The following is a 23,330-nucleotide window of genomic DNA, read 5'->3' as shown; positions in this document are numbered from 1 at the left end:
TGGTTCTTGAGATTCACTCCATCTCTACTATCTCCACCTTTCCAAAATCATTTTTGATTTGTTTATTTGGAACTGGCATTTAAACACCAGTCCCCTCCCTGACTTCTTAACTAAAAGACCCTTGAATACTCAGGTTTTAGGTCTTTGCTGCAGTGCCCCATTCCTCCACAAGGGCTGCTCCGGCATCTTTGGAGAATTAAGCAATGGCATGGACCAGAGTAAGCTCCTAGCTCTAGCTCACGGGAGAGGAAGAGGGTCTGGCAGTCAAACCAAAGATATCTCGGATTGTATACCTACCTAAATCTTCCCCAGATATGGTTAAATATAATTTAAAAGAAACATGACTTCTATTATGTTTTATTGATTTCTAATATGGAATTCTTTTTCTATGTTATGGGTTAAATAGATATCTGTAGGCTGAGCACACCTAACCATAACATATATTTCTATGAAAAAAAATGTATTTCACATTTTAATGAAATTTTGGGAGAAAAAAGCCTTTCTAAAGCATGAACTACTTGCCTAATGAAACAAAAAAATAAGTAAATAAATCTTTTATGCTCAGCTTTTGGGTCTTAATACACTTGATTAAACCTCATAATGAAGTTTCATAGACATAGCATTTACCCATCCATTCAACAATTTTATTTTTTCCTTTTTAATTGTGATATGTTGTTATCCAAACAATAATCAAAATATATCTGGCTAATTCAGTTACAGTAATATCTCATCTTGTCAACCAAATTGCCTCACCCTGTAAACACAGCCAAATATAAAACATATTCTATATTAAGTATGGAATTCATTTGGAATAATAAGTCAGTGTCATAGTTTATAAAAAAAAAAAAAAGGGGTTGCGACTGTGCCTTATGTCTCCCAAGCCACCACAATATGTGGTGGTCAAGCAGGGCTGGGTTCAGCTGTGCTGTCCGTTTGCTAATGTCAGATGGCCTCGCTAAGCTGTCTTTGGTGAGCTGGTGGGTTGGCCTGGGCTGGCTGACTTATGGGAGCTCTCTCAGGACCAGCTGGGAAGATGGTGCCTCTCTCTACATGGCAGATGTAGTTCCTCGCAGAGCAGAAACTGTGGCAACAATGGCAGGCTTCACAAGAGAATCAAGAAAGTCAGACCACAATGTTTTTGATTTGCCAATGTCCCATCGGTCAGTTCAAGTCAATGGCCACTCCAAACCCCATATATAAGTAGTGGAGAAATAGATTTTACTTTTCAGTGGGAATATCTGCAGGATAACATTGCAAAGCTGTCGATGAAGAAAACTAAAGAATTTATGGCCATTTTTGCATTTAGGCTCACCACCACCATTGGATCACAAAAGGAAACAAATGGTTAATGCTAAAGCTTCCAGAATTTTATAACTAGATGAGACATATGTTTCAAAGCCGTTCCTGATTTTAGTTTTTATCTGATACATGTTAGTAACAGAAAAACTATTTGTGTTTACTTTAATTGAACTTTTTCTTAATCTACATTCTATATAATTCCCAGGTTCAAGTTTTGGCATTTACCATGAGCTGTTGTTATTTGCATCTTGATTCTGATATATACAGTGTTTCTCTCATAATCTCACTGTGGGAGAGATGATATGAACAGTGTGGTTAGAATGTCAGATTTTCTCTTTTTTAAAACATCTTGTGTATGTGTGTGTGTGTATCTTTCTTAAGTGAGAAGAAGTGGGGAGGCAGACAGACAGACCCGCATGTACCCGACTGGGATCCACCTGGCATGCCCACTAGGGGGCGATGCTCTGCCCATCTGGGGCATCGCTCCATTGCAACCAGAACCAGTTTAGCACCTGAGATGGAGGCCATGGAGCCATCCTCAGTGCCCGGGCCAACTTACTCCAGTGGAGTCATACCCATGGGAGGAGAAGAGAGAGATAGAAAGGAGAGGGGTTGGGATGGAGAAGCAGATGGTCGCTTCGCCTGTGTGCCCTGGCCAGGAATCAAACCCGGGACATCCACATGCTGGGTCATCACTCTGCCACTGAGCCCACCTAAGTAGCTGGATTATTCAGTGTTAAATGGATGACTCCAGTTCTTAGGTATTCTTTTAAATGTTCCCCCTTGAGAATTTTAATTACCCCCTCCATCAACATGATGTCTCTCTTTAGACAAGTGAGAGAACTTGAAGGGGACTTGGAGGTTACCTTCTACCTGAACTGCTCATTTTACCTGTCCAGAAAGAGGCCCTGATAATCCAAGTTACTTGCCCTAGGACACACAGACAATTAAATTAATGGTAAAACTGGGGCTGCAATGGCCAGGCCCTCTGATTCCCAGTTTAATGCTTTTTACACTGTTTACTTACTGGTTTCCTCTTTAATTGTCTTAAGAGAGCCACGAGAATGCACCTGGTTTCTCTGTCAGATCGCAACCATTAAAATTTTCTAATATCAGCAGTAGGTCACTTCCCCTCAGCCTCGTCTCCAGTCTTTCCATTCTATCCGAGTCGTGCTTTACCTTGCACAGATAATTGCAGTGTCCCCGCTGGGAACTGAATCAGATCTGCCATCTTCAGCCAGAGAGCGTCTGCGTTTGTGTTTACAACTATATATCATGTATGTTAGGGGCACATATAGCACAATTCTACATTTCTGTAAACATACTCAGAAATTGGGAATTATAGCCGTTGTTTATAAAATCTTGAAAATAATCACCTAACTTTTTTCATAGAATTTTAAAGGAGGCGGGAATTTGTTTAAAGTAAGTGGGAGTTACAAAACCATAGTGCTTCTTCTAGATACCCAAAGTATATAACCTTTGTTGGAAGTTTTGTTTGTTTGTTTTTATGGCTTGATTTTTGCCACGTTCAAATTTAAATCAAATGGCGGGAATTGGTGCAGATGAATGTCATGCCTTTCACACACTATTTGCCGACGGCTTCTTAGCCAGCTGGACACCGGCCACAGCCATGGCAGTAATGTGCGCCCCCGTGTCCACAGGAGGCTTACCGGGAGGAGCAGCTGATCACCCGGCTCATGCGGCAGTCCCAGCAGGAGCGCAGGATCGCCGTGCAGCTCATGAACGTTCGACATGAGAAGGAAGTTTTATGGCAAAACAGAATTTTCAGAGAAAAACAATATGAGGAAAGACGACTAAAAGATTTCCAGGATGCTCTTGATCGAGAAGCGGTAAACAATTCTCCCTTAAAAACCTTTCCAACATTACTTTTGATTCCTTCTACCAAGTCAGGGTAAAGACGTATATATGTATAGTTGCCAATCACAGAGTAAGAGTTAATTTTTTATATATGATCTCTCTATACTATCTCCCCATGTTGAGTTTGTATAACTATATACATTGACAGAGCAAATAGCATCTACATCCTGTATTCTTTCCCTTTAGTCTCAGTTCTGCAAATATGTAGCACTCACCCCCAGTCCTGATGTTTGCATGAACACTGTTCTGTGTCTTCTTCAAGGGCTGAATTGTCTGGATAATTGTTTCATTCCTTTTTCATTCTGACCAGAGTAAAGTTGAACAGATTGGTGCCATTTGCTTACATTGGAAATTATGTGTTTAGCTACGTAATCTTTCTAAGTGCCTATTTGAGGAATACATTTGCATCACGAGCCCAGCTGATTAGGTGCAGGGTAGCAAAGCATCTGTAGCAGGACTGGTCTTACTGTGATGAGAAGCAGTACCTGTCTTTAACTGACTCCCAAGGGTCGGGACACTCGGGCCTGCCGCAGCCTCAGAGACCAGGACTGTGAGGTTCCGAAGCGGCTGAAAAAACTGCATCTGTCCCTCTCACATGATTTTGTCCTAAGGCTGAGGTATGTGCCTCTCTGAAGCCCCTCCTTCTGCGACGGCTGATTTCACAGTGTGAGTCTGCCTCCTCTATCAACAGTGGCCAGTGCATAAACAGGACTGAGATAAACACATATTGAATTTGTCAAGGGAACATTGTTATTTTTTCTTTCCAGAATCACTCACTAAATTAACAAAATATATTTTAGTCCCTACCAAATTATCATTCTACTGCTTCACTTTTGTGAAGAAGGAAGTTTTTAAGGTTGTTATTTTTTCATTGTTCTTGTTCTTGTAGTTCGTTAATGTTTATGGTGGGAGAATCCGAGAAGTCCCCTTTTCTGAAAAATTTTCAAGTTTCTTGGTGATGGTCACTAGCTGTTAATGTATTTCCTGCTATTAGTGTGACTAGAGGACAGTCACTTGCTGTTGAGTACTGCTGTGGAGAACGCCTGGTCTTCCTCCTGCATCTTCGGCCTCTTGTCCTCAGCTCTCCGTAGGCACGTTCTCCAGGAACAGTGACACATCGACTGTCGGGCCCTTAAAGCTCAGTCCCGGGTAGCCGCCTTCTGTCCTCTGGGTCATTCCCTCAGACAATCCCTTCCACGTCCGTGGGGTGCAAGAACCACAGTGGACACGTGACTTGTGCATTTATTTCTCTGCCCTCTGACCTGTGCAACAATGGCTTTCTGATGTCTCTCTTCATATATCTCAGATACACCTCAAATTCAACGCGGTAAAGCCAAGTTTATGACCCTTATCACTAAACTGGTCCTTTTCACAGTTCCACCTCTCAACAGACGGCATTGCCGTTTATCCAGGTGTGCAAGTCCAAAGCCTCAAGGCCTGCTTGAAGTCTGTTTAACCTTCACCCATCCACAACCAGAACATCACTGAGTCCTAGTGACTTTGTGCACTAAATGAATGTGTCTTCAGTTCATTCATTTTCCTCCATGTCTACACGCCACCCTGGTCTCCCCCTGCTGCAGTGGTCTCCAACCATTTTTAGTGGCTATGCATTGGCAACCACAGTTGGGGTGTGCAAGAGTGTGACTTATGTCCTTTAAATCAACCTCAGCTGGGCTCCAGCAACACGCCCTGCACACAGAGATGCACGGTGGCCAGGTCACAGGGCCAAGTCATCAGGGACCAGCCCAGCCTGTTGCCATTGTGACCTCAGCGAGGCCCACCCACACGTGGCCGCCAGTGGCTCAGGTCTTTGAGGCGGCTGCTCCAGCCTCGTGGCCCCTCACATGCTCCTTCTGAGGTGTGCTACTCCCCGGGGGCTGCCGGCATGTGGGGTACACATCTCTTTCTCCTTCTCGTTGTTCTCAAAACCTTTCCCTCTGTCCTCTCCCTTTGAGTAATCCAGATTTATTTGCCTCCAACAGTTCCACCTTTTCTATATCCTGCAGAAATTTCCTAAAGCAGGAGTCAAAAAAAGACTTCTGATTACTTGTTAGAAATGAAGAAAGGGGAACATCAGAGAGAGCTGGTGCAGACAGCCTGCCCTGTTCTTGCCCCCTGCAAACCACTGTCCATGCTGCAATGACAGGTACCTGTTGATTCACATTTGACCACTGCCGTCATACTGAAGAACACCCATCCATGGCTTCCTTCCCACCACATCCTGTCCCCCTCCGTCCCCTGGACTCTGACCACACCGATCTGCTCTCAGATTCTTGACCAAGCCTCTTTGTCATCCTTTCCCCTCTTCCCATGTGCCTTTCCCCAGTTAGCAACCATCTTCCAGAGCGCCGTGCACATGGTGCTGCTCATCTAGGCCAGGCCCCTGTTAGATACCCTCACGCCCTACAATCTTTCCCTAGCAACACTTACCATAGTTACTAATGGATGTGTAATTATACGTCCATTTGTGTGACTTTGTAACTGTATCTCCCACTGGGTGGAAGCCCCATGAGGACAGGGACCATGTTTGCTTCTGTGTATGCTGTTTCCCCAGGGCCTTGGCCACTGTCTGGCACAATGAGAGCGAGAAAGAGCCAGTGTTTCCCACCATTATTGAGGAGCTTTTGTCTGTTCTGTTTTGCTTTGTTTTGTTTTTAGATTCTGTCTGCTAATCTCTTTCTTTCAGACGGCTGGGAGTCTATTAAGGTAGTTTCTGATTTCAAATTCCTGTGCCTACTATTGTTTTAACAATAATCAAACATATTATATTAGCATTGAACAGTTTCTGAGCCCTTACTTTGAGTTAAGTATTGTACTACCTTCATTATATGCGTTTATGACTCTCTCAATGGCCATTTTAAGGGGACACTATCCTTACTGCATTTTACACACAAGGTAAAGGTAGCTTAGAAAGCTCAGTCACCCAGCTTCTTGGCACAGCTGGGAGCAAGCTAGGTCCATCCACCTTCAATTCCGAGCTCGTGGCCCCTGAGAAGGTTGCCTCCCTGCCTCCCGAAGGCTTCCTTTCCTCTTCTCTCTTTCCGTTGTCAGGGCTGCAGCCCCCTGCTGTGGGCAGAGATAGCAGGAAAGAAGTCAGTCAGATATGGGAGGCGAGAGGGAGGGAGGCATGGAGGTGCGAGGCAGCACCAGGTGAAGGCCACCCTGTGCCTGCTGGGTACATCCCTGCCCCCTGAAGGATTTTGTCTCAATTGCATCCTAAGTATGTGGGTGTGCTTCACCAGCACTCCACAGTAAACCAAGCACACGACCCATTCTACTGTCACTCTCTCCACTAAGTCTCCTCTAACCCTGCTCTCTCAGACTCCTCCTCCTGAACGCTTCACACCTCATGAAGCAGGCCAGAAAGCTCTACACTTAGATTGAATACTTTCCTATGAATCAGGGCCTACAAAACAACACAACAATAACAAATTCCGGTGCAGTTCCCCAGCCTGCCAAATGGACAGGATTGACCGTAGAGACCACCCAGCCCTACCCCTTTCCCAACAATGAAACAAACGAACAAGACTACAATAACAAAACAAATGAACCTTCCATTTGATACAATGGACAATATCTGTTATTGTCGCCCATTTAGGCATTTGTGAACATTATTGTGATGAGCAATATTTGCTGTGACGAGATGGGTTTTTGGTTTCCCTGTTTATATATAGCAAGTCTGACTACCATCCTCCCTTTGCACTGAGGGGACGGAGGCGTAGGGAGGCTCTGATTTGCCCAAGCTCTCTCAGCTAGTAGTTGACTTCTGTCCACCAACTGAGGATCGAATTCCATCACAGCCCCACCAAGGCCCAAGATTACCTCCCTCTTACCCTCCCTGGGTTCAGTCATAGGAGGCAAGTCTTGTTTCTGGAGCACGGGACAGAATTTCTCCAGGAGCTGGTATAGCTGTTTGAAAAGCAACAGTCGGTCATGCTGAGTTTGACCTTTGCACTTGTGTGAAGAAAGGGTTTTCTAAACCAGTTAATAGTGCAAACCAACCAAAAAGCAGTTACAAACTGCTGTAGTATTTCATTACTTTTTGCAGAAATAGACGTCTCTATGAATGAATTTTATCAATTTTTCTAGGCTGTGACAGCACGAGGTTTTTTGCTGTCTAAGCACAATTAACATTTGTTGGCCAATGTGTGACATTTTCAGATCAGTAGAATCAGGAAATTGCCAAAATAATTTCTAAGTATAAATCAGTGCCTACTGACAGGCACTGGGCAGAGTAGGTGTGATCCCTATTTCTCTGTGATCCCCAACTCTAACTGTTGTAGCAAAACCAGCGAGAGTATACAGATGTTCTACACACCAAAGTTCAAATTTAAAGGAGTCTTTTATTCAAAGCGGGTGACCCCACAGAGACCTAAGTCGGTCAAATCATGCGGCCCCGAACACAGTTTGAAGTTAGCTTTTAAAGACAAAATCACACACTGATTGAGGGATGGGGAGGAGGGGAAGCCTAGCAGGAAAACAAAGCAGTGAAACAAGTTTTCTTACAATGCTTATTTATAGGATTAATTCAGGGAGAAACATTCTGGGAACACCTGCAATCTCGCAGAACTAGCCCAAGGCCACAGCCTGGGAAACCAGCCTCAAAGCCAGGGGTAGGGGATCTTTTAGAAAAAATAAGTTCTGCTAAAAGTCTCTTTGTTTTAGAGAAAGTAAGTTCTGCTGCTTTATTTCATAACTATTTAAAACTCATGAAATTAAGACTTCTTTTAAAACACTTAAGATCCATTCTGTCGTTAATCCACATTGGGCTTTCCCTGGTCAGACCACTCTTCTCTGCACTATGTTTTGCTGATAAGTTAAGCTTTGAGGAGAATATTTTCGATATTGTCTTTGCCATGAAACACAGTACTTCATGTGTTAAGAAGAAAGTGCTCTTTTATTTATATATTTATTTATTTATTTATTTCCTGGTAGGAAAGGAAATTTTATTCTATTGCGAATTTTTGTTGTTGTTGTTATCAAATCACTGCACAGTTATCATGACTTAAAAGTGTTTCTGCCATCTTAGGCTTTGGCAAAACAAGCCAAGATTGATTTTGAAGAACAAGCCATCAGAGAGAGGGAAATTCATGAACAGATTGCTGTGGAAAGAGCCCAAGAGCGTTACAAGAAGCATTATTTAACATGTGCAGAAATTTTGGATCAAATAATTGATTTGTCCACTAAAGTGGCAAACTATAGAATGCTGACAAATAAGTAAGTGTTATTTTGTTTTGTTTTGTTTTTTACAATTAATACAATAAGGACAACACAGAGAATGAAAAAGGATAAGATTGTGAAATAGACAGTAGGCTGATGAGAGAGACAAAATGTCTCCAGAAAGGAAGACTGAGAAATGGGGTCCAGGGTACCTCAACACTGACTTAATTCACCCACTGACTATTGCCGCGGACCAGCGCGGCTCCAACTAATGGTGCAGAATTAAGGAAACACACTTTGTCAAAACAAAAACGAGAGGGAAGCCTACCTTCCAGTGTCCCTTCTTCCTCACAGCAAAAGCATGTAAGCCTGTTTGGCTTAAATGACCATCCTTTCCACTATTGAAGCAGGGCCCTGATGAAGTTCCAGTTGGAGCGTTGGAGCCTTTGAGGGCATATGCCAAGAGCTAGTATTTTACCTGATCTCTTTTGGGCTTTTTCTGCCTCTTGGTACCTTAAAAGCCATGCTTAGAAGATCTCGCTGAGGGGCTTGAGGGTCCCTATCTGCCTATATATCTGGAGCTTTTTGGAAAAGACAAAACAGTGTCTTTTCAGTTATTAGCTGAATCAAATAAAAGAGGGTAGAAGTGTGCAGGACAAAAAAAAATGGCATCTCTTGTACATCATTATTCAAAAGAAATTGTTTAAAGTAAAAAGCATGATAGGGTAGACCTGCAGGAGCTCCAGGACATGACTCCCCCCCCCCTTTCTTTTTATATTATTTACAATTGAATCTTCAAGCAAATGTTAAGCACACTTTACAATATTTTTACTTCAAAGATTGCAAGAAATTCTTGACTTTGTTAACTTTTAACAAAAATAGAGTAAATGCACCTTCAAGCAACATTCCCACACTTATCAAAACACCCCCTTAATGTTAATTAACAGGTACTTTAAAGAGTACATATTAAAACTGAAAAATCTCAGTGTGATCTTCATTATTCTCCTACAGCAAAAAAAATCTTTACACCTTTATTATGTAAATCTATGCTGCCCCAAGCCTTCCACTTGCGGCCTGGAGCAGCCTGGCCAAACCAGCAAGTCTTTTGGATCCAAAATGAGTGTGGTTTACTTATTCCAAACAAAATTATATTTATGTAGGGAAATGAAATTATTTTTATTTTGTTTTCAATACTAGAGCCAGCATTTCCAAAATTATTATTATTACTTTTCATGTAAGGACTTAATTCAGGCCTTATAAACAAAGACACTTAGACATTAAACAAAGACTTCACATACAATCACACAAATCAAGAGAGAAACCCGGGGTTTTAGAGATTAAACTATGGCCTGCTTGATCTTAAGTAGGGCTACCTTAATAGGGACGTAATAAGGATATATACTAAACAGAGATTTCTCTCGAAAAATCTCAAGACAGCCGTATGAGATTTCTGTTCAGCAACACCCAAATCAGGCCCTCCTTTTACCCTCTTTTCAGGCAATGGAGCAGGGAAGAAATAAAATGATCTAAAACATTAAAAAAATAGATAATAATAGTTGAGAAAGGGAAGAGAGCATAGTAAAATAAGCCTCATACAATTGCTCTTGTGAAGTGAGTCTCTCATCTAGAATCATGGTGTCTCACCAGTTGTTCAGGGATCCACCGAGAAGCTTCAGCAGACCTAGCAAAAACACACACAAATCCTCGGCCCCATAAGAGAACAGGGTCTGGCCCTTACCAGATTCCTGTGGGTGGGTCCCTTCATTGCACTTCAGGGAAGGCTTTTCTTGCAGGGTTCCAGAGTCTCTCTGCTGCTGAATGACCCTGTACATCAGTATTCAAAAAATTTAAAGTAAAAAGAGCATGACAAAGAAAATTGCAGGAGTTTCCTAATATTTAAGTTGCTCTTTGGCTCCTAACTCTAAACACACCTCACAATGCACTAACCAAATCAGTAAGTCTTAAGGATCTACATTCTATTCTATTTAAATTTAAATGAGTGCTCCTTACAAGTTCTAAAAACATTTTATTTTTTCTAAATATTAGAGCCAGCATTTCCAACCTTTGCATGCAAAAACAAACTTAATTCAGGCCTTAAAAACAAACACATTTTGACAACATTAAACAAAGACTAAACAGAAACAAGAATTAGATGAAACAGACAAACCAGAGAGAAACCCGGGATTTCAGAGCACATCCAGATTAGAAAGATGCCTGCCTGATAAATTAGTCAGGGCATTTTCTGACAGACTGAAGGATGTGACTAAACAAAATCTCCCCAAGAAAATTTGCTCTCGGCAGCTGCTGGGATATTTCCTATAGTCAGATCCAACACAGGTCCCCCGCCTCAACCTCCAGGCAAAGAACAAGAAAGAAACAAAATGATAGCTCAGAAGATTGTAGTTAAAACATTAAAGAAAATGAGACCATGACAGGAAAATCTGTAATTTTCATAATACCTGAGTCTCCTATCCATTCTCAAATTCTATAGTTGCTGTAACCGGCGGCTCAGGTTGACTATGCTGAGATTTTTCTCCTACCTCAACAGCCCCTTCATGAAAGTCCAACTTCCACAGCCAATAATCACCCCCAGAAAGACAAGCACAAGCAATCGCTTTCCAGTCATTTGGGGGAAGAGCCTTTGCCCTAATAGTATCTAATAAACCAAGTGAAAAAGTGGCAGTAGGCCCATACTGAACACAAGCAAGTTTAAGCTCTTTCAGAGCTCTAAAAGGTACAGGTTCATGTTCTCACACTAGTCTCTCTGTATCATCCTGTATTTCTACAACAGGAAAACAGGTAAAGCCATCATTTATTTTTTCCCCTACATTTTGAGCCTGGTCTATAGATTGTTGGAGAGGGGATTTCCCAGATTTTGAGCTATAGACTCTGAAATCAGCCCGATAAGGGAATGGAGGAGCAGAGGATTGAATGTAGGAAGGAGCTGAGGGCAGTGGAGGCCCCGCGGCTAAGGCAGCCATAGCCACGGATTTTTCATCCCCCCTGTCATCCTCAGACTCCAAGTTATCCTTGTATTCACATACCTCTGTTTCCAGCTCACCCTTATACTCTTCAGACAATGATTTGTCTTCATACGGAAACATTTTTACAAAAAGGTCCCTTATTTTTTACCCTATCTGTCCCATATTCTTTTACTCCCAACTACACTTTCCCCCAAAACTTTCTTTACTCACTGTGCGCACTTCACTTTGGGGAGTTCCGTCACCTTCCTTCAGTTTTAGTTTCCTCGTACTCAAGTCCCTGTTCAGGCGCCACTTGCCTCGGACCAGCGCAGCTCCAAATAACCGTGCAGAATTAAGGAAACACACTTTGTCAAAACAAAACCAATGGGACCGGGAGGACTCCTCAAACTGCCTAGCAGTATCCGAGTGCCTCACAGCCCCAGTTTGCTTTATTATATAGCCATATGCAAATCAAGGACCCTGATACAAAGTTGCACATCAAAGGCTAAGACAGGAACTCTCCCAAGGCAAAAACAGGATACATTAGTGAAATCTACAAACATCTGAAACAAACAAAGAGTCAGAGGAAGGGCATGTATATTGCTTCCAGCAACCCAAGGAAGCAAGTGGAGTGGATGCAAATACTCAGCATCAAAGCCAAATATGGAGACGGAGGGGGGAGAACTTAGCCTTTTGCTAAGCCTTGAATCTATAATGGCTTTTTGCCATTTATGGTCCACAACAGACTATCATTATTGCACATGTATTTCTATGTCTCTTACAGTTAAATTTTGGGTCTAAATTCTCTATAATTTACCAAGACAACTATGATAATTTATTTGAAACACTTAGAACCTCCTAGGAGACTGGAATTGTTTATAGACTGCTTTACTAACAATGCTATGTCAGAGGAAATAGTCAACAAAGCAAAAAAAAAAAAAAAAATTAAGAACACACCAAAATAAGAACAAAGGAAAATCTCAATAAAGTAGGAAGTTAAAAACAAGGGGTAAATTGAAACACTCTTATACAGGCAGCAGCATATTTTCCAGTTACTGCATCTGGGCTACAAATTTTATCTGAGCGTCCTGGTGCCAAAGCAAAAACGGAAATACCATAAGTATTATTTCTATGTCGAATAAATTACTTAAAAACCAACTTGCAGAGCACAACTTATTAGTAAGTCCAGGACTTCCCATATGTATTAGTCTGATTATTATAATATTTCACAGAGGTGTATACTAGTCTGTCTCTTACTACTCTGTAAGTCCTGCTTCATTAAAAAGCAATATAAAGAATATATTGGCTACATTAAGCCATTTTATTTTAATTAAAAGTACATAAAGTTTAAAGTTCCAGAGGTATTGATATCATAGAACTTTTAAGGGGACTTTACTTTGAAAATTTAAGTGTCTTTTAATTGTATTTGCATACAGTAATTGCACTTGTACAGTAGTTTTCAGTTGTGAGCACATGAAACACAGAGTTTATTCTTCTCTCATTATTTATTATTTGTATTACAGCTATAAACCTACTTTATCTAACCTATATGTTAAGATTTTTATAGTCTACATTATTGACAGTCAAGATAAACTCATTTTAGTTTCTCTATGTTCTGCACTAAGCTACGTACCATCAGTATATATATATACTGCTCACAAAAATTAGGAGATATTTCAAAATGAATATGAAGAGATAAAATATCCCCTAATCTTTGTGAGCAGTATATATTTTAAAGCATGAAGCATATTTTTGGTGTCAGGCTATTTACATGAACTGACTTTTGTTAAGACTGCTTCTTAACAAAATTATCTTATTCAGATAGAAGGCTATTTATTTAGTAACTGCAAGATTAAGCTCGGGCAAATATAAGTTGTTAATTATTTACTTGTTGGCCTTTGAAGCCAATGCCAACTCTGATATTTCTATGCCTGAGTTAAACTTCCATATCTCCCATAAGTAATCTTTAGCAGCTATTAATATTTTAATAATGAAAAATATGATTATGTTTTAAGTTATACCTTAATTTAAACACTACTTTTTATTGTGGAAAAACATAAAATTTACCATTTTACTATTTTCACATGTACAGTTCAGGGGCACTAGGCACATCCACATTGTTGTGTGGCCACCATCGGCGTCCATCCTCTGCATGCTTTATTTGTCTTGGAACTGTCTTCCCGTTACTCTGACTACCTCCTCTAGTCATTCCCCAGATTTAAATAGAAATCATTACTGAAAAATAATTTTAAAAGTCACCAAATGTTTAGTGACACTAAGACAACTGTACATTAGATTTTCTGTGACAGATTACATGATAATATGTAAACTAACTGGTTTCTTAATGGGACCTTGGTATTTCATCTGTTCATTTTGCCTAGGAGGACACTATTGCTAGAACATTGAAATGATTTCCTAATGTTGCTTAGCCATTTAATAAGACAGCTAGGAATAAAAAAAAAATACTTCAGGATTATGATAGTGCTAATTATTTTTGAATATAGTGTTCTGTTAGTGCATAGTCAATTAGAAATTTTTAAAAACCAGTGATGTTAGGCCCTGGCTGGCTGGTTCAGAGGTAGAGCATCAGCCTGGCATGTGGAAGTCCTGGGTTTGATTCCCGGCTAGGGCACACAGGAGAAGCACCCATCTGCTTCTCTACCCTTCCACCTCATCTTTCTCTCTATCTCTCTCTTCCCCTCCAATTTTCCATTGGAGCAAAGTTGGCCTGGGCACTGAGGATGGCTCCATGGCCTCCCCCTTAGGAGCTAGAATGGCTCCAGTTACAGCAGATCAACGCCCCAGAGGGGCCAAGCATTGCCCCTGGTGGGTATGCCAGGTGGATCTTGGTCAGGCACATGTGGGAGTCTGTCTGTCTGCCACCCCCTGCTTCTCACTTCAGAAAAATTAAAAAAAAAAAAAAAACCAATGATTTTAAGTAACATCATTCATTCAAATCTACTATACTAAATTTCTGACACTTTATTAGCCATTAAGAATATAACAGCTATCTGACTGGTGGTGACAGTGCCTAGATTGTCAACCTCAAGTGCTGAGGTTGCAGGCTTGAGCCCAGGGTCACTGGCTCAATCTCAAGGTCGCTCGCTCAATCCTGAGGTCACATGCTCAATTCCAAGGTTTCTGGCTTGCACCCAATGGCACTGACTTGAGCCCAAGGTCACGGGTTTAATCCCGATCAAGACATGTATGAGAAACAACCAATGGGTGGACAACGATGTAGAAAGACAAGTTGATGCTTCTCTCTCCCCCTCACTCTCCCCCTTCCTTGATTAAAATAATAATAATAATAAAAGAATATAATAGCAAATGGTCTTAAACAGCAGACTCTGGAAAATAAATAAGATAATAGACTAAGGTTTAAGGTGTATATTTGACTAACCATTGATTCATCTATACTTTTTTTAACTATAGCATGATTCCACAGAAATTGATGCATGATTGGAAGGAACTGTTTTTTCATGGAAAGCCCATTTATGACCAAGCGTCTATTAAGAATCTACCAGCTAAACCTTTTGCAGAACAACTAATAGAATTGGAGAAAAGGGACTTGCTAGATAACAATGATTATGAAGACTATAAGGTACAAACTAATATGGAATAACTAGAGAAAATGCAACATACAGTAATAAATGGTGTTTCTTTAACATTAGTCTGTGATATTATTTTATTTTGTACCTATTAATAAAAGTAGGTATTCTATGTTTGCATTTTTCCCTTGGTTTACTTTTTATTTATTTATTTTTTTATTAAGTGAGAGGCAGGGAAGCAGGGAGGCAGAGAGACAGGCTCCCTCATGCGCCCCGACAAGGATCCACCTGGCAAGCCCCGTACATGAAGATGCTTTGCCCATCTGGGGCAACTGCTCCATTGCTCAGCAACCAAGGTATTTCAGTACCTGAGGCAAGGCCACGGAGCCATCCTCAGTGCCCAGGGCCAACTTGCTCAAACCTTTCAAGCCATGTCTGCAGGAAGGGAAGAGAGAGAGAAGGGGTATGGTGGAGAAGCAGATGGTTGCTTCTCCTATGTGCCCTGACTGGGAATCAAACTCTGGACTTGCATACACGAGGCCGACGCTCTACTGCTGAACCAACCTGCCAGGGCCTACTTTGTATTTATAGACCTAATTTTTAAATGGCTAACTATTTATAATCTATTACCTGTTACTGAAAGTAATATTAAGAGTGGTATGAAAAAAAGAAATCAAACATAATACCTTGTCCAGGTAGATAGATTTAAGAATTGTAAAAATGTTTTTATTCATCAGCATTTTTTATTGTATGAGCTATCTACCTTTGCTTCAAAAACCTTTGTTAAAAGATATTTCTTTAAAAATCTATCTAAGTAATATATTGTTTTCAGAGGCAAATGAAAGAGACATTCTAAACTTTAGAAGTAGCATAGATTCAATCAAAATTTTATTCAGATTAAAATATATATATATATTGGGTGCCAATTATGCTTCTTAGAATTGCTGCTGAAACTCTTTAGGGTTAGACAGACTAAGGGCCCATCATTGGCACTGCTGTGTGCTCACCGTGAGACTGCGGGCAGCCAGTCTTTCAGTGCTGAAATGCTCCATTTCCCAACTTATGAAATGGCAGTAATAATGTACCTATTTACTTTCTTGTTCATTTAGCCAAACGCCCTGCATGTTGGATGCAAATATGCATGTCAGTTTCTTTCCACCCTACCCTGCTCTCCGCACCCCACTTCAACTCACTTTTACGAGGAAAAATGTAAAATGAATAGCTATTGGACAGACGTTCTGGGTAGATCAGCAGCAATGGGAAGAAGAATGAGACTTTTTATTAGGAATATTGAGTGAGTTCCAGAAGGACAGTAAGTGCAACACGAACAAAGAGAAGAATTTGACTCATTCATTTGTTGCATTCAGCAAATACCCAATAAATAATTCTTGAAAGGAGACATGAATAAAGAAAATGAATGACAAGAAGGGGAAGGGTGGAGAAGCAGATGGGCAGAGTGTAAAGTAACACTAATATGTAAATATCGAAAGAAGATAATCTTATGGAAAGAGACAAAGAAAATGAGATTATGAGAAACTATATGTACACCATGTTTTAATTGGATGAAACTATTTGTATCACTAAAAGAACCATTAGTTATTAAGGGTTGAGCACAACCTTATGAGATATATTGATATATGCATATTTATTATATTTTATTTGGCTATAGAATATACCAAAGGTAGGGTGTCAACCTAAATGCTACAAAATGCTTTGACAATGTAAAGCTATTTCTTTCCACGGGAAATTAAGTCATTTGATTTGGCAGGTTTTGCTGATTCATGGAATATTGCTTTCTAACTTATTTCTTAATCAGCTCTAGCTACTCTTTTCTTATTGTTCTCATAAATTAGGAGACCTTGTAGTCCTGCACCTTAGCAAAGATTTGTCTTTTTAACCTTTTTTCCTGTTTGGGAAATGGTTACCACAAGAACATGCTTGTCTTACCCACATCCTGAAATAGCTGGTACATTACTTTTGCAGGAAATTGTAAACTTTAATTTGGAGTATGTGAACGCCTGGCAGTGTCGTTTATCTTGTTGATAGCCTTGACTGGTTTTGGGGGGAGAGTCGGAAATGAAAATTACATCTGGATTTCTGATTTGTGTTTCCATGCTCTGCTGCTTTCAACTGCATGATGGGGAAACATACACATGCAGGTGTTAGGACACACACACTGTAAACTGTCTTATTAATCATTCCCTATTGTTAGAGCTTCTTTGTCTCTTTTCAAGATCTTGTTAAATGTTACTGCATACAAGTAAAAAAGTAAATGTTTCAACTTGTAAAATATATTATTTGGCTTAAATAGTCTTTCACAAGACACAGAGAGACAGCATCCTGGTTTAGCTAAAGGAAACAGTTGTTTATATTTATTATTGCTAAATTTGCTCAGCCTTTTAAATCCTCAAGTAAATGGGTAACTTAAAAACTAATCTTCGCCCTGGCCAGTTGGCTCAGCAATAGAGCGTCGGCCCGGTGTGTGCAAGTCCCGGGTTCAATTCCCAGTCAGGGCACATAGGAGAAGCACCCATCTGCTTCTCCACCCTTCTGCTCTCCTTTCTCTCTTTCTCTATCTTCCCCTCATTCAGCCAACACTTCATTGAAGCAAAGCTGGCCTGGGCACTGTCATGGCCTCCGCCTCAGGCACTAGAATGGCTCCGGTTGCAGTGGAGCAACACCCCAGATGGGTAGAGCATCACCCCCTGGTGGGCATGCCAGGTGGATCCCGGTCAGGCTCATGTGGGAGTCTGTCTGTCTGCCTCCTGCTTCTCACTTCAGAAAAATAGAAAAATACCAAAAAAAAAAAAATTAATCTTCTAAAGGTTTGCATTCTTGGTATACTTTATCGATGCCCATAAACGCCATCTTTAAATAACTAACACCTCCTGGTGTTGAGCCCACACTTTTACAGCTCTATTAGAGTCAACTATTGTGTTTAAATACTTTAAATGTTATACGTGAAAACTGGCATTAAACATAATTTTGCTCATTTACACATCATCATGTAGCTGCCAAAACTTTGTCTTGTATTTCTTAACATTATTTCCTAAATCATCACACTCCATTGACAGAGTGACTACTGAGAGAGCTCTAGTGCAGGAGTGGTATGGCCAGAAATATCATTCATTTATCATTTGTGGGAAGGAGATAGGAAGAGCATCCTGGAACAGCTAGACCCTACTGGGATTCCCGGACAACTGCCACAGGATGACAATGAGTTATTTAATAGAGAGGGAAGAGCCTTGAAAACCCAGAGGCTGCGGGCAGGTGGCCCAGCCAGGAGCCTAGCTGCTCAGCTCATTGGTGGCACAGCCCTCGCCCTGCAGCCAATGGGTTACAATTGTGCAATGGACTCCTCCTGGGAAATCCCAAACTCCTCCAAATGCAAGTCCTTCTCAGGAAGCCTTTGCCCCAGCACACTTGGCAATTTGCAGAACTCTCCTCTGCATGCCGACAAAGAAGTTTTAGTTGGAATTCCCACCATTTGGAAGAAAGCTGTTTTTTGTCCGGCACATTAGCTATGTTGTTTTAAGTCAGCTAAGTTATTTTTTTGTTTGTAATGAAAAATTACTGTTTAAGTTCATGATTACTTGAGCTTGCTGTATGTTGTACTGCACATTTTTATCAGTAGCACTGTTGGCTTACGACATTCCACTAACGAGACTTTAAGAAGCATTTGTACATATTGTGGTTTAACATTCATGCTCCTGTTATGACAGCAGACGAATACACACCCATCTCCAAATATGTCTATACAATGACATATGGTCTGGTTTTTACCCACTAGAGAATAAGAATATGGGACTAAATAGACCATGGGGTGGTCTTCCTATAGATTTGTTTGACTGAAAGGCTCCAGACACTATCTTGTTCTAACTCTCAACTCCAGCCTTTGGTGTTGATCTGGTGACATTAGACTCAACTTCTTAATATGAACACTCCAGCTCAACTCTTGCCTTGCTCCCTGGCTTCCCAGCAAATGACTCAATCTTCATAGTTTATTATTTAAGCAAGTTTTCTTATAGGCAGAATTCAGTTTGAAGCATGTGTCACTCAAATGATATCACTGAATAACTGATCCAAGCGGTGATAGATTTTTAGTAGCAGGTGAGTGTTAAGGGAATGTGAATAGGCCATCTTTAAAATTTTTATTTAAAAGGTATTTACTGCATTAGTCTAAGCAGTTTGCCATAAGAAAACACTGAAGACTGGGTGGTGTGGACAATAGGAATTTATTTCTCATACTTCTGGGAAGTCCAAGATCAGGGTGCCAACAGACTCACTTTCCTCGTGAGGACTCTCTTCTAGACTTGTGGTTGGCCACCTTCTCATTGTGTCCTCACACCAAGCAGAGAGAGAACTCTGTTCTCTTTTCCTCTTTAAAGGACAGTCCTTCCATCATGGGACCCCTACCCTCAAAACCTTATCACCTAATTACCTTGCAAAGTCCCCACCTCCAAGTACCATATATATGATACCATATAGAGCCTCAATATATGAATCGTGGAGGGACACAATGTAGTCCATTACATACATGTTTACTCGGTACACTTATAAAATACCTCAAGGTACAAGCTTACTAGTCAAGTGTAAGACCCCTTAAATTCAAATGAAATGGCTGTTTTATTGTCTTTTGTTTCCTGCTGAGAACAAAGTCTTAATTTAAATGCCTTATTTTTTTTTTTACTATGAAGATATGTTTATTTTGATATATGCAGGAGAAGTATAACTTAAATTTTAAGTAGAGTAAGCAATTGCTTACATGATGGAAACTGAGGTAATCTGTCTGACCTTCTACTTTAAAAATTATTTGCCATTGTACCTAATGCCACACATTATCACTTCTTTGGATTAAGACACCAGAGGCACCTGCTAATATACAAATGCTTCCCAAGATAAGTAACAAGAATCTGATCAGCCTCGAAAATAAGAGCTATGAGAGAAGATTAGTTCTGAAAGCAATATTCCCACTATGGTTCTAGTTTAGTTATGTTATGCACTTGATAGTTGTAATTTCTCCTATTTGCTTAGAGTTTTCCCTCCAACTCCCTAAATTCCTCTTGGAATGGTAAGACTATCTGGCTTTTTCAGAGCAGACCTCATTGTGTGGCTGTACCTTAGTGAGGTTATCAGTATGCCTAGAGTACTCATTCATGCTTATCAAACATAGTGATATTAACTTGCAAAATAGAATATTAATATTTTAATTTTCAAAGGGAGCTATAGTTGCTCTAGGCCTGTGGTTGCCAAGAAACAAGGCTATCTTCCAGCTCTTGCTGGCCAAGGATTTCAGAAAGCTCTAGTGGATTTGGTAGTGGACTTACGATTATGGAGTAGAGGGACTAAGGGGAACTTCGGTCATGGAACCCAAGACATTTCAAGAAACTTGAATGGATCCAGAAAGTGTTTGGATTTTGGTGTGGGGCAGACATGTTGGGCTGAAAACCAGGAACTTTTCCACCTGGAAGACCCTCCCACTTCCATTCCCAGGGCCTATCAACAATACACTGTGGTACACTGGACCTATAGTCATCTTGGATACATTGGTCAGTGCCACCGCTAAGCTTTTTTCGGTGTGGTTTATACCTCTTTTAGGGATGAGCCTTAACAGTAAAACCAAGAAAATGGAGTAACAGTGGTCATTACTATGAGAGAAGGTATTCTGTGTGGAAATATTTCATGTGAATTTTGCAATGACAATATAGGGAGACCAAGTCATGGTGTCTACATGACTCGTGACATGAGAGAAATTTCAACCAAGTGTGTCCCTCTGACTGTCCCTGGCCGAGCAATGGTAGCAGATAGGTAAATTCAGAGGTAGAAACTTCTGGGAAAGTTTTTGGGCAGAAAAACTATAGAAATTGGTATAGAAGTGATCTAAAGGGAGACCACCACTTCCCTGATGAGCAGAGCATTGTTTGAGCAACTAAGGAATGAAGTTTATTGTTTCTATAAGACGGGCTACCACCTCCAGAATTGTCTCCTTTCACAGGGAGAGATCTGATACAATGTTCAGTGTGATGCTGTCTCGAGGGCATGGGGATCAGGAGAACTGCAGTAGCCTTAAGAGTCTTAATTTGTTTTAGACCCAGGCACCTGTGCTGTAACAAGCATTGGACTAGCTGCACAGCTGCTATAATTCCCAGTGTGCTACATTCAATACCCTGGAAGGGCCATGGTGGTTTGCCAAGGCAGAGAATGAAACCAGGAGTATGAACCTGTCGTTTTGGAGTGAACAAGATACTCCTCCACTGAGTCACTTTGAATCAGAGTGCTAAGCAGAAATGCCTCCCTATTTTTTTTTTTCATCTCATTTGTCACTGAATTGCAGCAGCACTGAACTATAAGTTGTCAGGACAGAGGCTCTCTAAAAGGGGCTTAGTTTCAGTTGCTCCTGGTAATCAAACCTGCAAGACAAACGATCAGTCTGATTAATCTGCCTGCCTGATACGTAAGTAATCGGTAGCTCAAAGTTTTGGAAAAAGAAGCCTCCCACTTCTCACAGTGCTGAGCTTTCTGAATCTGAACTTGTTAAAGCTAAAGTTGTTGGGGCACATAGTGAGATCCCAGGGTCTCTGAAGTGTAAGCCTCTAAGCTTTGACAGTGAACTTCAATCACTTGCTGGGGAGTTGACCGTGGTCAATTTGAATTTCCCTCCAAAATAAGCACAAGCTAGATGGACTCTGTTGCCTGGGTCTTCTTTTGTGATAGGCTAGAGTTAAACATGTATGTTTCCATTATAGTAGATCAGAGCAGATTGGGGTAAGGCTACCACTGCTGGGGCAAAAGTGATCAGATTTCTGAGTGAAGGCCATTTATTGGGATTAGGACCAGGTCTTTAGATTTCTAAATGAGCCAGAATTTACCATAGGATTAACTGATAGACAGGCATAGGCTGCTAACAATTTTGCTTCTAGTCAGAACAATCTGCACATCAGGATAGTAGGAAGAGATAACCGCTGCCTTTCTCTGTTTACCTTGGAATACGTTTGCACTTCCTGTCAATAGGCAGGTGGCCCAGACTGAGCACTCGAGCACAGAGACGTGTGGAGGCATACCTTCTCTCTGGCGGTGCACCTACCCTGCCAGCCTCAGTGAAAGGCATACATTCCTATGCCCTTGGGTCCTCTGGAATCTAACGGCCAGACTGGCAAGAAGGTGTGGCCAGGTAGCTAACACAGAGCCCACTCCATGACAGCTCCGGATGAGAAGTCAGAATGTAGCTGCCCATCAGCTAGCTGACTTCTCCTTTCTTCCTCCTTGTTAAGGGCAGTACAGGGAAGTATCATTCTTCCACTGAAACCTGGCCATCAAGCAGGTCTCACACAGTGGTAAAGGAACCACACCGAGCTGCCAGGTTACATGAGCTGAACTTCCCATCAGGCAAGGCATCCAACCACCCTTTCTGCTTCTCCTGAGAATCATGGGTAGTTATCAAGAATTTTAAAATAGGAATTACAAATTCAGGCAGTTCCTCCATGTTCCCTTGGGGTTTGGGGGCTGTTGGAGGAGATAAAGACTGGGAAGGACAAGCAAGGAACAGAGGCTCTGAAAGCTACAGAGTTTTACCCTGGTTCTTCATTGTAGAGTATGGCTTTTCTCTGAGTGCCAGATTCCCAAGCACAGTTATTGGAATATAGCCACTGGACTTTCCATGTTGCCATAGCAATAAGTGTGTTTCTGCAACATCTGATTATTCCTGGTAGGAGACACGTCAAATCCAAACAGAAGGTCAGCCAGGATTGCTGGTGCCAGAAGTTGAATTCTTAGAACTGGAACCAAGATTGTCTAGATAGTTTACCTGAGGGAACCAGAAACAGGAAGAGGCAGAAGTGGGCCCAAGGCAAGTCCTTTGGGTAGGCCAAGGATCAAAACTGAGATTGAATGAGAAGCAGACTGGAAAATGGAAATGAAGCCGGCAGGTTGGAAGCTAGGCAGAACTGGAACAGAACGGGTCGCAGATTAAAGGCTTGGAAGCAAAATGAGGAGGCCCTAGGCAATGGCCACAGACCAAGCTGCAAGATCTGCCCTTTATTTTTATCATTCGCCTGCCATGTGGTGGTATACGGCTGTGCCAACCTAGTTTAAGAGACCCAAGGCAAATATCCAGGAAGACACGTGAAATTAATCAGCTCACAAACAGCTTTCTATAGAGCATCCCTTACGTGCCATTCGCCCAGGCTGCTTCTGCCCATTCCAGGACATTGTTAAGTCTCTGGCAGAGCTTCTTACAAAGTCCCAAACGTATGGATTGTTTACGATTTATTACATTTTGACTGAGATGATTTTTTTTTTTTTGCCATAAAAAGGATGCTTTGACTTAATGTAGAAGTTCTCTCGAAATCATACTACAGACCATTACTTCTAGAAAAGCTTCTAGAACTAGCTCATGTCATGCATGGTGTGTGGATTTTTGTTTACGTCTATCTTTGATAACAGCACTTTCTGATCTTGTTTCTAAATTGGGAGCTGGGTTGTG

General features: G+C 41.1%; 1 protein-coding gene across 4 annotated transcripts in view; it reads left to right on the top strand.

The window, feature by feature from the left end:
• Positions 1-23,330, top strand: part of SPEF2 (sperm flagellar 2) — a 156,858-nt gene that overhangs the window by 29,719 nt on the left and 103,809 nt on the right. For all 4 annotated transcript variants that reach the window (XM_066373513.1, XM_066373542.1, XM_066373523.1 and 1 more), the window contains exons 7-9: positions 2,961-3,149; positions 8,207-8,394; positions 14,733-14,901. In XM_066373513.1, coding sequence (XP_066229610.1) covers positions 2,961-3,149; positions 8,207-8,394; positions 14,733-14,901 — 546 coding nt within the window. The remainder of the gene's footprint in view (positions 1-2,960; positions 3,150-8,206; positions 8,395-14,732; positions 14,902-23,330) is intronic.

The sequence above is a fragment of the Saccopteryx leptura genome, chromosome 1 (genome assembly GCF_036850995.1).
Source record: "Saccopteryx leptura isolate mSacLep1 chromosome 1, mSacLep1_pri_phased_curated, whole genome shotgun sequence".
NCBI lineage: Eukaryota > Metazoa > Chordata > Mammalia > Chiroptera > Emballonuridae > Saccopteryx > Saccopteryx leptura.
The sequence above is the reverse complement of the archived record's forward strand: the minus strand, read 5'-3'. Positions and strand labels throughout refer to the sequence as shown.